This window comes from Papio anubis, chromosome 1 (genome assembly GCF_008728515.1).
Source record: "Papio anubis isolate 15944 chromosome 1, Panubis1.0, whole genome shotgun sequence".
Lineage (NCBI taxonomy): Eukaryota > Metazoa > Chordata > Mammalia > Primates > Cercopithecidae > Papio > Papio anubis.
This window is the reverse complement of record NC_044976.1, coordinates 101,536,004-101,548,890: the sequence shown is the minus strand read 5'-3', so window position 1 is coordinate 101,548,890 and position 12,887 is coordinate 101,536,004. Positions and strand designations below refer to the sequence as shown.

The following is a 12,887-nucleotide window of genomic DNA, read 5'->3' as shown; positions in this document are numbered from 1 at the left end:
TATTCATAGTATTGGTTTTCTTTGTCTTTTCTTTTTTTTTTTTTTTTGAGACAGAGTCTCGCTCTGTCGCCCAGGCTGGAGTGCAGTGGCTGGATATCTGTTCACTGCAAGCTCTGCCTCCCTGATTCACGCCATTCTCCTGCCTTAGCCTCCCGAGTAGCTGGGACTACAGGCGCCCGCCACCTCGCCCGGCCAGTTTTTTGTATTTTTTAGTAGAGACGGGGTTTCACCGTGTTAGCCAGGATGGTTTCGATTTCCTGACCTTGTGATCTGCCTGTCTCGGCCTCCCAAAGTGCTGGGATTACAGGCTTGAGCCACTGCGCCCGGCCAAATAGTATTGGTTTTCTTTTTGAGGAAAAAGGAAATAAAGGATTTATGATTGGTATGGATGTGGTTACCTACTTTCTAACCAATATAAATCACTTCTGTGATAAAATTTTTATTCATAATGATGATGAATTTATGCATGTATTAAAATATCTGAGTGAAAATTGTAATTCATCCTCAATATTTGTTTATGTCTTTCCTAAGTCTATTAATCTGAAAATACATCATTATTTGGTTTCATCATGTTTAAAGATAATGAAAAATTAAAATATTTGTTTATTAGATTTTGGCATAATGCAAATCTAAAATTATTTAATATAATTTACTAAAGATTTCTACAACTTATTTTATAAAATATATTATTTTGAACAATTTTAAGGTGATTATTTGAACTTAAATATTTTATGAGGTTATTGAATTCCTCATTTTATTAGCCCTCTTCACCTACTTGAAAAATAGGTAGCAAGCATTATAATTCAATTTTTCAGATATTTAATCTCAAGGATTAAGAAGTATATTGTCAAAAATCTCATGGTGAGTCAGTAGTGACTTTGGAGATCCTACTGTTTTCATCTCGTGCACTTTTCTAATATGATTTTGCATTTATTTCTGTTGTGGTATTATTTTTGATATCTTTGTGATAAATCTAAGTGTTCATCTCTTCAGCTCTCTAATATTCAAAAGCAGCACACAATACTAATTTAACATCTATCAAATTTTTATCTTTTGTACTGTATGTGTTCCAACTTTTTAAGTATGCTAATTTCACATTTCTAATATTCAGTGTAACAATAGTGCATGTAATCAGTTTATTATGCCTATGATTATACAAAATAAAACATTCTTCTATAGCATTATATTTGAGATTTGTTAAAAGGCACATATTATCATAACACTTCCTGACCAGTTTTGTTTGATGGTGTCTGGCTTTAGTTATCATAATTTTTCCTAAATTATTGCTAAAATAATTTTATCTAAAGTCTCTCAAATTGTGCCTACACATTTAAGAGAAAAAGGCTATGCATTATTCTTGAGTAAATTCAGAATAGTAAATTATCAGATACTAGTTGTTCTAAAATCTAGTTTAACTTTTATTTTTGATTAAATCATAGCAATATATGTTACAAGATTTTATATGTTAAAAAGTTTTCAAAATGTCTGATATTTACCTCTTTTGTCATTCTAGAAATTTGCAGTTCTTCAGTAACCCGACACTTTCTAGCATGTAGCTATTAAATCTGTGTTGATCACGTGTTACTTAAGGGTAGCTTGTGCATATTCATATTGTACTTTAATTTGCTCTTCCAGGAGAATATTACTGAATTTGACATATTTTGTTTTTTAGATTGCTCTGAGAGGCCCACCTGGCCCAATGGGTCTAACTGGAAGACCAGGTCCTGTGGTAGGTTACCCCAACAAAGATAATATATGTTAAAATGTTCAAATTAGCAGTTCCCTGTGCAACTTCTTCCAGGGATTGTGCATATCTCTGGTTGGTGACAATAGTGTATGTTTTCATGCTTGCTGTTGTTTCCATTAAAATAAAAATCCTTCTCAATTCAGTTTTCAGTACATTTTGATCAAAAGGTCTCAGTAAAACAATTTAAATTGAATAAATAAAATAAAAATGTAATTGAGTCATATCCAACTATTAATTTCTTAAACTATAAGTATCATTCATTTGCCTAACATTCAGTTTCCAAAATGATGTTTTACATTAAATCCTTGAGACTTAATTTTATATTAAACAAAATGTTTGTTAAAAAAGAAAAATATATTTGAGGCCAGTGAAAATTATGACAAAATCTTCGGACAAGCAAGATACTTTTTTAAACTGCAGGTTGTCTCAGTATTCCACAAGATGCTTCAGATATTAGAGAGAGTATTTTCTGTTGTAGAAACTCTTGGAAATAACAAAGTATTATTTTTTTCTTACTAGCATGATAGCAAGCTAAGATATTTCAAATATTTTTGTCTAAAAAATCTTCAAAGACACTAGAATGTACTAATGTTAAGTGGTGTAGCAGTTCACAGGATTCAAACCAGGATTCTCATTAATTTTAGAATAGATGGATACATAATTTATATTTTAAATATTTGCTTTTTAGTATAATTTTTTTCTACTGTGCTTTCATATGCTCTCACAGACTTTCAAAATATTTTATGAAAGTAAATCTTTTTACAGAATGTATTATTCTGAAAGTTAAAATCTGTATTGTACATACTAGACACAGCAAAACTATTGTATTCAAATTTAAATCAAGTGCTTAGTCTTCTAATTATTTAATCTGTTTTACTGGTTATATTAGGGTGATAGTTTTTCTTCATGTATTTTATTCAAGATTTTATTGTGTAGATTTCCTTATATTTATATTTACCATAATTTAGTCAAAATTTTACATTTATTTTGCAGGAATATACAGTCAATCATATAAGCTCAGGTGGAACATATATTCTGATGATATGTTTCATAGAATTTAAATTATATAATTTAACACATTATTAAATATTTATCATGTATTTTATCATACTTTGCCTTTCCAAAATACAGTAATATGGCAAATTCTATATCACTTAACAAATGAAATAGAGTTAATTTTTAATTATTTGTTAATGACTCAAATTTACATAACAGGAAAGTAAGTAGTATGTTAGTGTATTATAAAATTTGGGGTCAGAAGAATTAACCTAGGTATTTTATTAAAAATAAAAATTTCTGAGACTCTGAACTTGAGACTCTAATGTTGTAGATTCAGAATTAGAACTGGCACTGTAATTTTAATACGTGCACCAGATTGATTCCTATGGGCAAACATGTTTGAGAAACAGTGCCATATATGATTTAATTTACAAATATCAGGCCGGGCACGGTGGCTCGCGCCTGTAATCCCAGCACTTTGGGAGGCCAAGGCGGGCGGATCACCTGAGGTTGGGAGTTCGCTACCAGCCTGACCAACATGGTGAAACCCCGTCTCTACTAAAAGTAGAAAATTAGCCGGGTGTGGTGGTGCATGCCTGTAATCCCAGCTACTCGGGAGGCTGAGGCAGGAGAATCGCTTGAACCCAGGATGTGGAGGTTGCTGTGAGCTGAGATCATGTCACTGCACTCCAATCTTGGCGACAGAGCTAGACTCCATCTCAAAAAAAAAAAAAAACCAAATATCAGTCCTAGGATATCTAAAATTCTATTATCCAAAGAAATTTCATTACTTACCTTGAAAAACACAAGGAAATGGATCCATAGAGGCTAACGGCAGCAATGAGCAGAAATAAGGGAGGCACATTAGCGGTTCTTGTTTTCATTAAACAAACATTAAGGGCCAGCCTATTTTCCATAGCCTGTTGGCAAAGAGAAAATATTGACAACCATATACACATTCTCAATGTCATAGCCCAAATTGATTAATTTTATCTACTTATCTCTTTGGTATGAAAGTTTCAGCTTCCTTAATTATTGAAGGTAGGTATTGAGAGAAAAAAAATCGTATCGTTTCTTTTTACCATTTACTCTATTATACTTTGTTTCGAAACATACAAATTTGATGTTTGCATCAAAATGTTAAATTGTTAGTCTTCCAAATATCTTTTAACTCTATAGTCTAAAAAAGTATTCACTAGATTAAGATTTAGAAAAGAAAGTTCTACATCAATATTTTGACATTTGCGCATTTTTCCTATGAAAAATTATTTTAACCACTTGTTTACATCCAGTTGCCTTTATAGACAAATGGAGGACTGTATCATAAAACATGCAGGAAGTGTAGAAAAAATTTTTCTCTATTATTTTATTGTCAATGACTGTGTGACATTTTTTAGAATAAATGTTGGAGCAAAATAATTATAATCTGTTGAGTAGGTAGTGCTTATATAGAGAGAATGTAAAACAGTCAATTAATTAAAAATAGTCTGTTCTATAATTGCATTCAATTCAGTGATTAATAATCTGACTTAATGTGGAACCCCAGTTTTTCTCTTGCAGAAGTTTGTTTGCAATAATTCTTTATTAGAAGCTTGAAAGTCATTATTCTTTTAATTTTAAAGATTAGAAAATTCATGTTACTTGACTTTTTGTATTTCGTAGACATCATGTTAATACTTCTTTTACTTTGGAGTCACCAGGAGGCTATAGATTGCTGACATGTTCAGATTTAGCATAATTTTAATCTTTGTGATACTTTATACAATGTGGTATTTAATGGAATGTGTATGGATTTAAATAAATTAGAATCTTTTAGAACACACAGTGTTTCAACATGAAGTGACTATAATCACCATGTTTGTTTTTAATGTTCTTAAGTTTTTTGGGGATACATGTTGCCTAGTGTTTAATTTTAAAACTCACAACTTGTTTATAAAGCAATTTTATGGTTTGTTTATTTTATTTTATGTGCCAGGTTGTTGTTGCACCTTTTTATTTTTTATTTATTTTTATTTATTTATTTTGAGATGGAGTTTCACTCTTGTCACCCAGGCTGGGATGCAGTGGTGTGATCTTGGCTCTTTGCAAGCTCTGCCTCCCCGTTTCAAGCGATTCTGCCTCAGCCTCCTGAGTAGCTGGGATTACGGGCGCCTGACGCCATGTCCACCTAAATTTTGTATTTTTAGTAAAGACAGTTTCGCTATGTTGGCCAGGCTGGTCTCAACCTCCTGACATCAGGTGATTCACCTGCCTTGGCCTCCCAAAGTTCTGGGATTACAGGCTTGAGCCACCATGTCTGGTCACCTTAATTATGTAAATGCATTTAAGATATATTTGTTATACAGACTTATTCTCATTGGAAAAAACATACCAACCTGGGAAAAATGTGTTAACACTATTTCAGGGCAATTATAATAGTATGAATAACACCAGGTTCTTGCCATTTTATTATTATACAATTCAGAGTCTAAAAAATATCTGAATATAAAAGCAGTAACATTTTGTCAATGTTAATCCTTATAGTATAAATGGATTAAATGTATATCTGATTTGGTAATAATGGGTTACTCTACTACTACATCACAGAGTAGTGATAAATAATGCTTTGTGTATCATCCTATGAGTTCTTATAGTGCACACACAAAAGACAATTTCAATGTGATTTCATGACTTTAGCTTCTGTGCAGTGGTACATAAAATATAGACCTTTATTGCTCACAAATTGGAATGTAATCAATATATTGAGAAGAGATATACTTCAATGCAAGTGCTGGAGAATTTTACTGTGTTAATAAGATAATGCTAATATGATTAAATATATTTTGAATAATGTTTAAGTATTTCAGCTGCAATTGGCAGGATAAAAGTAGTTATGAAATTGCTAAATTAAGTGAAATATCTTCACTTTTTTCTATAGGGGGGGCCTGGTTCAGCTGGGGCCAAAGGTGAGAGTGGCGATCCAGGTCCTCAGGTAAGAAATCAAAATTTGTCTTTTTATTCTTGACTAGCTTCTTTGATACAGCATAATTCCTTTGAGAATGCATCAATAGTTCATTCTTTTTTGTTGATGTTGTTCCTGAGTAGTATTCTATTAAGGCATGAGAGTTTATTTTGAAATTAAAAAAATCAGAGAAAACTGATTACGATATTTGGGTGATTCAAGATATAGTAGCCTTCTTTTTTATGTTTGGTTAACTTTGCCATTGAAAGGATGGAAAATGCTTAACTGCGAATCGTGTAAAAACACTGATATTAGACTATATGAAAATGTAGGCGGTTTATTCTTTCCCAAAGTTTGTGAACTTTTTGCTCAACATTTTCTTTTTATAAAATAGATGAATCTGAAAACATACTGCAGTAATTGTTTAGGATTTTAGATTTCCTTGACTCCTTTAATCCAAAAAGAGAAATGTATTATCAAAGGAAGGATTATTTACACTAAAAACTAAAAAGTATTTGTACTGTTATTCTTGGCCCATGCCTTGGGACTGGAGTTCAGACTACAGTGTTCTCATTACAAAGCTACATACTCTTCAACCTGTAGACCATCTTTTTTTTTTTTTTTTTTCCCAAGACAGAGTCTTGCTCTGCTCTGTTACCCAGGCTGCAGTGTGCAGTGGCATGATCTTGGCTCACTGCAACCTTTGCCTCCTGGGTTCAAAGGATCCTCCTACTTTAGCCTCCCAAGTAGCTGGGACTACAGTCATATGCCACCATGCCGGGCAAATTTTTTATATTTTTTCTAGAGTTAGAGTTTCAGCATGTTGCCCAGTCTGGTCTCAAACTCCTGAGCTCAAGCAATCTGACCTCCTGGGCCTCCCAGAGTGCTCGTATTATAGGAATGATTCACCATGCAGGGCCTTTAGACAGTCTTGATTTTTTATTTCTAGAATGAACATTTCACAGTGATTATAAAAATTATTTAAATTTTCAAATGTGGGTTTCATTATTTTCTACTATGTTTATTATGTGCATATTGTTTTAATTAACTTTAAATAGCATATATAGTTAGTTAAATATGAAGGCCTATGTAATATTTATAGTGGAACTACATTTGACCTATTATTAGCTGTATAATTTCACTTTAAAACATATATATCGATCCCCATGAAAAGTATATATTGACCCATTATGGTATACTGCTACTGAAGAAAAAGATAATGAGAATTTTAAACCTTTAATCTGACATAGTATAGTGCCAGTCAATAATTTGCTTCAGGGATTGCCAAATTGTCCTCCAAATTTTTGTAGCTGATTGAAAGAGAGGTGTACCAGGGACCGTGCTGAATTCTAGGAGTATAGTGGGGAAAATTGATTAAAGACTTTAGCTGTTCACAATCTAAATGGGAGATTCAAACATGAGAAAAGACCATTATAATCCAACATTATAAGTGCAATAAAAGGAGAAATATCTAGTAAAGAACATACAACAAATGAGAGAAAGATGAAAGAAAGGGGATTGGTAAGAGAAGAGAAATGGAATGGGTAGTTAAGAGTGTGTTCCATCAAGGGAAATATAAAACCCCAAGGTTTTGAGAATAAAATGTGTAATTATTTCTTTTATTTAAATGTAACCTCATGTCTACATATATAGTTAATAAGTGGTATTTTTTTTTTGTACGAAGCCATTTAGAAAAAATAGGTATTTATTTGATAGAAACCTTTTGTCTTCTGCTTTATTTGAACTTTTACGTGGAAATAATTTTCTTGTGTTTGAATGATTAAGTTAAAGCTAAGAGGATACTAGTTTCTGACACCATCTCTCTTGATGCTATGGAGTTTGTTGATCAAGAATTCTATAATATGGTTTAATTATGATGTTTTGATATAGGGCCCTCGAGGCGTCCAGGGTCCCCCTGGTCCAACGGGAAAACCTGGAAAAAGGGTATGGCTTATTTTCGTTGTGCATTTTGAAGACATCTGCCATGATCATTAGTTTTATTTATTTATTTATTTATTTATTTATTTATTTATTTATTTTCCTTACCTACTAGTAATAAGAGTCACTTTGCTTAATCATGCTGTTGGCATTATCAGGGTCGTCCAGGTGCAGATGGAGGAAGAGGAATGCCAGGAGAACCTGGGTCAAAGGTCAGGAGCTCACATATTTTTATATTCACATCCTGTGTGTCAGTTCACCACGTAAAATTTTATGTTTAAAAATCTATTTTCTGAATCTGAGAGAATATTTCACATTTAATGGAAAGACTGGAATTGTGATGATGATGATGATGATGATGATGATGGTTTTACAGGGAGATCGAGGGTTTGATGGACTTCCAGGTCTGCCAGGTGACAAAGGTCACAGGGTAAGATACATCTATTCCTTTTTTTTCCAGGGAATGTTATGAAATATTTTAGAATTGATAACAATTTGGGAAACCAGAAAAAGAAGAAAAATTAATTTTAACATTTGTGAATCGACTTAATAATAATGCAATAGGTACTAGGAGGAAAATAGGTAAAATTACACATGTGGTATCAGTGTAAGTTCTTTGAATATTTTTAGACATTATAATATTTCTTTTTTGCAAACATAAATTGAATCAGAATGTTTATATACAGGTACCTGGAAAATATAAACAGAAGAGCAATGTGGATATTTAATTTTACCTCTAATTTTTAAATAATTTTATCAACTTTTTCATTACTTTTTGTCTGTGGACATATACTCAGAAGAAGACATCTGTAGGTAGTTTGTCATTAACACAGTAATATACTAGGCACTATATTATTTTTTGGTGATGATAAAAGCTTTCAGTACAAGTCAAGAACTTGTAATTTGTGAAGGCTAAATAAACCATGATCCTGAACAGTATTCCAGCAGATAATTTTAGTAGGAAATTATGAAGACTGTCTCTCAAAAATAGATCAGCTTTAGATCCTCATATCTTTCTTTACCAGCATTAATAATGAGGCTAAGATAAGTTTTAAGAAAATTGGAGAAGAAAAAAATAGTGAAAGAAAAGAAAACCCTGTGAATGTCTGACAGAACATATAGTGTGTGTCTAACATCTTAAGATGAAGATCTACTTTTATCCATTTTAAAAAAGACCAAATTTCTTTCGTCACCTGAGTTATGCTGATTTAATATGAATTATTTAGAAGTAGAAAATATTTAACTCAAAGTCACCAAAGTATATCCATATTTAATACAATCATCAGCAAAATAAGTTTCTAAATAATTTATCTCAAAATAATTAAATGTCTGAAAACTATTTAAGATGCTTATTTTTACATAAAACTTTTGTATTGAAAATTAACAGAACAATATTATAATTATAAAATATTATTAGCATACTAAACATGTAAAGCCAGTTAAAGTTGTTAAATTATAATTTATCTGCAAAATGTTTTGAGGACAGTAAATAAAGCATATGTTTTCCCTGTCAAATGTCCTGTTTTATTTGGTTTAGATAGCTACCTGATAGACTGGTAAACATTCTACTTATTTCCATATGTTAATCATATTTGTATTGATTTAACAGGGTGAACGAGGTCCACAAGGTCCTCCAGGTCCTCCTGGTGATGATGGAATGAGGGTATATTAATACTTCTTTTCATTTCTTTAAGAAATATTTAAAATTAAAACATAATATAACAAAATCATGTTGAAATGATACATTGTCTAAATGTTCTATATTCTCATTAATTTTGTCAATGACAGGGAGAAGATGGAGAAATTGGACCAAGAGGTCTTCCAGGTGAAGCTGTAAGCAACTTACTTTTTATTTTTAGTAATATCACTATTTTTTAGGACTAGTGACTGGTGTTACACATATAAAAACAATGATAAACTCAGAAAAATATTGCAGTCTTAGCTAAGCTAACCAGATAATTGCCATGTGAAAGAAATGAAAAGGATATATAGAGGTCTTCTTTTGTTACAGAGAAAATCTTAGACAATTGAGGGAAAAATCTCTGGAATGTAACATATTTCCAGCCAAAAATGTTACCTTACCTAGTTTTTGTTGCTGTTTCTTTGTTTTGTTTTTTGTCCTGTCTTCAGTAGCTCCAAAATTTATGTACTGAGAAGAAATGAATCCTATTACCAGAAAAAAAATAATAATAATTAGTCACTTGGAATATACCAGACATATGGATTATATCACTTTTCTCCATGAAATATTACAAATGAGGAAACTGATCTGGGAATGTTTACTTGAAGTTAGCTAACAAAATAACTAAACTAGAAATAGGCCTCCTAATTTTGGTTTTAAATTCCTACATTCTACCTTGTACCACATTTTAGATCCTTGACAAGTAAATTCAAGCAAATGGGGGAGAAATTAGATTATTTTATTGACTTTTCTAAAGAAGGAAAAAAAGGTGAGCAGGTGCAGGAGGGGAGAAAAGAAGAGAAGGAGAAATCAAGTGTAAATAAAAATAATTTAAGGAACCTCTCAAAAATGGTTTCTGTAATCTGCATATATAGCTACACAGCTTGTCGTTTTCTTTTCTCAGTGAATGCTATCTTAAGATGAAATTTACCTAAATGTACAATAAATGAGAATCAGGACTCTTCTATTTGTATAGTATATCTGATTGAATAATAATGTTGAATGCTGTCATTGAAATCAAAAAATGACACAAAAGTGTCATATTGAAAATATTAAACTATTTCATATTTTAAAAATTCCCCAAGTGGTTCCTATGTAAATTTATAGAATCAAAGAAACACAATTTCTGTACTAAAAACTGTTATTTATTCTGGCTTTTGGATCAGTATAAACACTAGATATTTATGTTATGGACATCACTTTCAGTGTGTTAATAAAAGATGTCCAGATATTTTTACTCTAAAAATAACCTTAGGATTTCTTCATTGGAAGAGGCATGTTTTTAGGGCATTTTTTTTTTTTTTTTTTTAAAGGCATGCTTTTTTCTTTTTCTCCTAGGGCCCACGAGGTTTGCTGGGTCCAAGGGGAACTCCAGGAGCTCCAGGGCAGCCTGTATGTACTGCTGGAAACATTGAAGATTTTCTAGGGAAAGCTTGTTATCAACCGTTGAGAGGCCATAGAAGCCCTCAGTAAAGAGCCAAGAGTTTATTGCCTTATTATATTTGAAGATCTACAGATGCTGCCTTTCACTTTAACTCATCATTTCCTCCTTTCCTTCTATCTTCCTTTTGATTATCTATCTTACTCTTTTCATGATACATCCCCAGCATGCAGAGGAAAATGTTGGTAGATTGTCTCCAATGTGGACATGGAAAAGAAAGTATAGGTCTTTTCTCTTCTTCATTTACATTAAATCCTAGAATGATTTTTTAGTCGATAGAGTAGTATCGTGCTATTAGATTAGTCTTTTTGATTTTCTATTTTAGCATCAAAACATATAAGCAACCATACACCCTTTTTCTTCATTGCAGGGTATGGCAGGTGTAGATGGCCCCCCAGGACCAAAAGGGAACATGGTATGTATGTAGCAAATAGTGATAAAATAACTCATCTTTGAATATAACCACTAAGAAGCCATTTTTGTTGCTAAATCTAAAATATGAAGATTTCTTACATTTTGCTAAGTATATTAGATACATTAATATTTTACAGTATTTTCCAGAATCTCTTGAGGGCAAACTGTTTAGGGATAGGTGGAGATATTTTCCAATTGAGAAGAAAAAAATCTATTGTGTAAAATAGCCCATTAAAGACTTTTTATATTTTCCTCTGGCAGGGTCCCCAAGGGGAGCCTGGGCCTCCAGGTCAACAAGGGAATCCAGGACCTCAGGTAAGTCTAAGCCATTGCAGCTCCTTTGAAACAATGGGGGGAAGATGCTATCTTTGCATAAGAAAATTGACAGCCTCACAATTTTCTGTGTAGGCCTAGCAATATTTAAAATGTGAATGTAGAAAAATACATCCTTTTCTTTTTTAAAAAAGTTGAGCAGACTTGCAGAAGCCCCTCTCTTCCCAAGGAAAAAATGAGTCATTCAATGTTTAGGGAATGCCAGGACTGATAGCCACCTGCAGGAGAGTTTTGAATAGGATCACATTATAGTCCCTTTGCAAAAAGAGTAGCTTGTGTAAAACTCCTCATCGTGTTCTAAAATTATTTGGGGTGTATGGGAATATATACAGATTCTTATAACTCACTCTATGTACTATAGTGAATTAATAATTTACTGTTTTAAAAGTGTGTTACTGTGATTTGATTTCTGATATATGATATACATTCTTTTAAATTAGGGTCTTCCTGGTCCACAAGGTCCAATTGGTCCTCCTGGTGAAAAAGTAAGTTAATCTGTTGTTCTAGTAAGGCCTAGTGAACATGTTTGCTTTAGCAATCTTAGGCAGGTGTAAGGTCTGCCTTCTGTTTTTGTTAAGATATCTAGATTGCTCAGCACATAAGGAATTAATCTAGAGTTGACATGGAAATACAGTGTGGGGAGAATTCATTCATATGTTCTTAAACCGTGAATGATAAAACTTCAGTTACCATTTAAACAGCTTCTAAATGTGACGTTCTCAGCTATATTAATTTCAGGAACATACGGGTACGAGTGAATATTTTCTCTTTATTTTAGGTCTCCTTTTCTTTCTCATTATTTTCCAGAAAAGTAACTAAATTTGCTTGTGACAAAACATTTGTAGGAAGATATAATGAAGGGAAAATTGTGAAGTTGTCATTGCCATCATCTCTCATATATGAATGACAAATGATGGTCTTGTTAATAACTCAATGTCTGGATCAAAACAAGAAGTCTTTAATTAAACACATGTCTTTTTCCCTGATCTCCACTGTGAGAGTTCTTGAGTAATATTTTGTTTCCTGTAGTCATAGCACATTGCTAGCTGGCTATTTCCAACACCGTTTTTCTTTCGTTATTTTTGTTGATTTCTACAAACATAACAATATTTTTAAAAAAAACTAACAGCTTTATTGAGGTGTAATTTGCATACTATAAATATTCACTTGTTTTAAGAGCACAAGTGAATGATTTTTACTAAATTTACAGTTGTGCTGCAATCTAACTTTCAGAATACTTACATCATTCCAGAAATAATCCTTGTGTTAATTTGCAGTCCATGTTTCCACCCCCTCAAACCTAGCCAACAATTAATTTGCTTTCTGTCTCTATAGATTTGAGTTTTCTGAATATTTCATATGAATGAAACTTATGAATAAATTTAATATATGA

At 32.1% G+C, this 12,887-nt stretch overlaps 1 protein-coding gene across 2 annotated transcripts in view; it reads left to right on the top strand.

Moving 5' to 3' along the window:
• Positions 1-12,887, top strand: part of COL11A1 (collagen type XI alpha 1 chain) — a 218,411-nt gene that overhangs the window by 87,687 nt on the left and 117,837 nt on the right. For both annotated transcript variants that reach the window (XM_031651327.1, XM_031651330.1), the window contains 11 exons: positions 1,673-1,729; positions 5,664-5,717; positions 7,578-7,631; positions 7,784-7,837; positions 8,002-8,055; positions 9,235-9,288; positions 9,414-9,458; positions 10,645-10,698; positions 11,118-11,162; positions 11,423-11,476; positions 11,935-11,979. In XM_031651327.1, the coding sequence (XP_031507187.1) occupies positions 1,673-1,729; positions 5,664-5,717; positions 7,578-7,631; positions 7,784-7,837; positions 8,002-8,055; positions 9,235-9,288; positions 9,414-9,458; positions 10,645-10,698; positions 11,118-11,162; positions 11,423-11,476; positions 11,935-11,979 (570 nt within the window). The remainder of the gene's footprint in view (positions 1-1,672; positions 1,730-5,663; positions 5,718-7,577; positions 7,632-7,783; positions 7,838-8,001; positions 8,056-9,234; positions 9,289-9,413; positions 9,459-10,644; positions 10,699-11,117; positions 11,163-11,422; positions 11,477-11,934; positions 11,980-12,887) is intronic.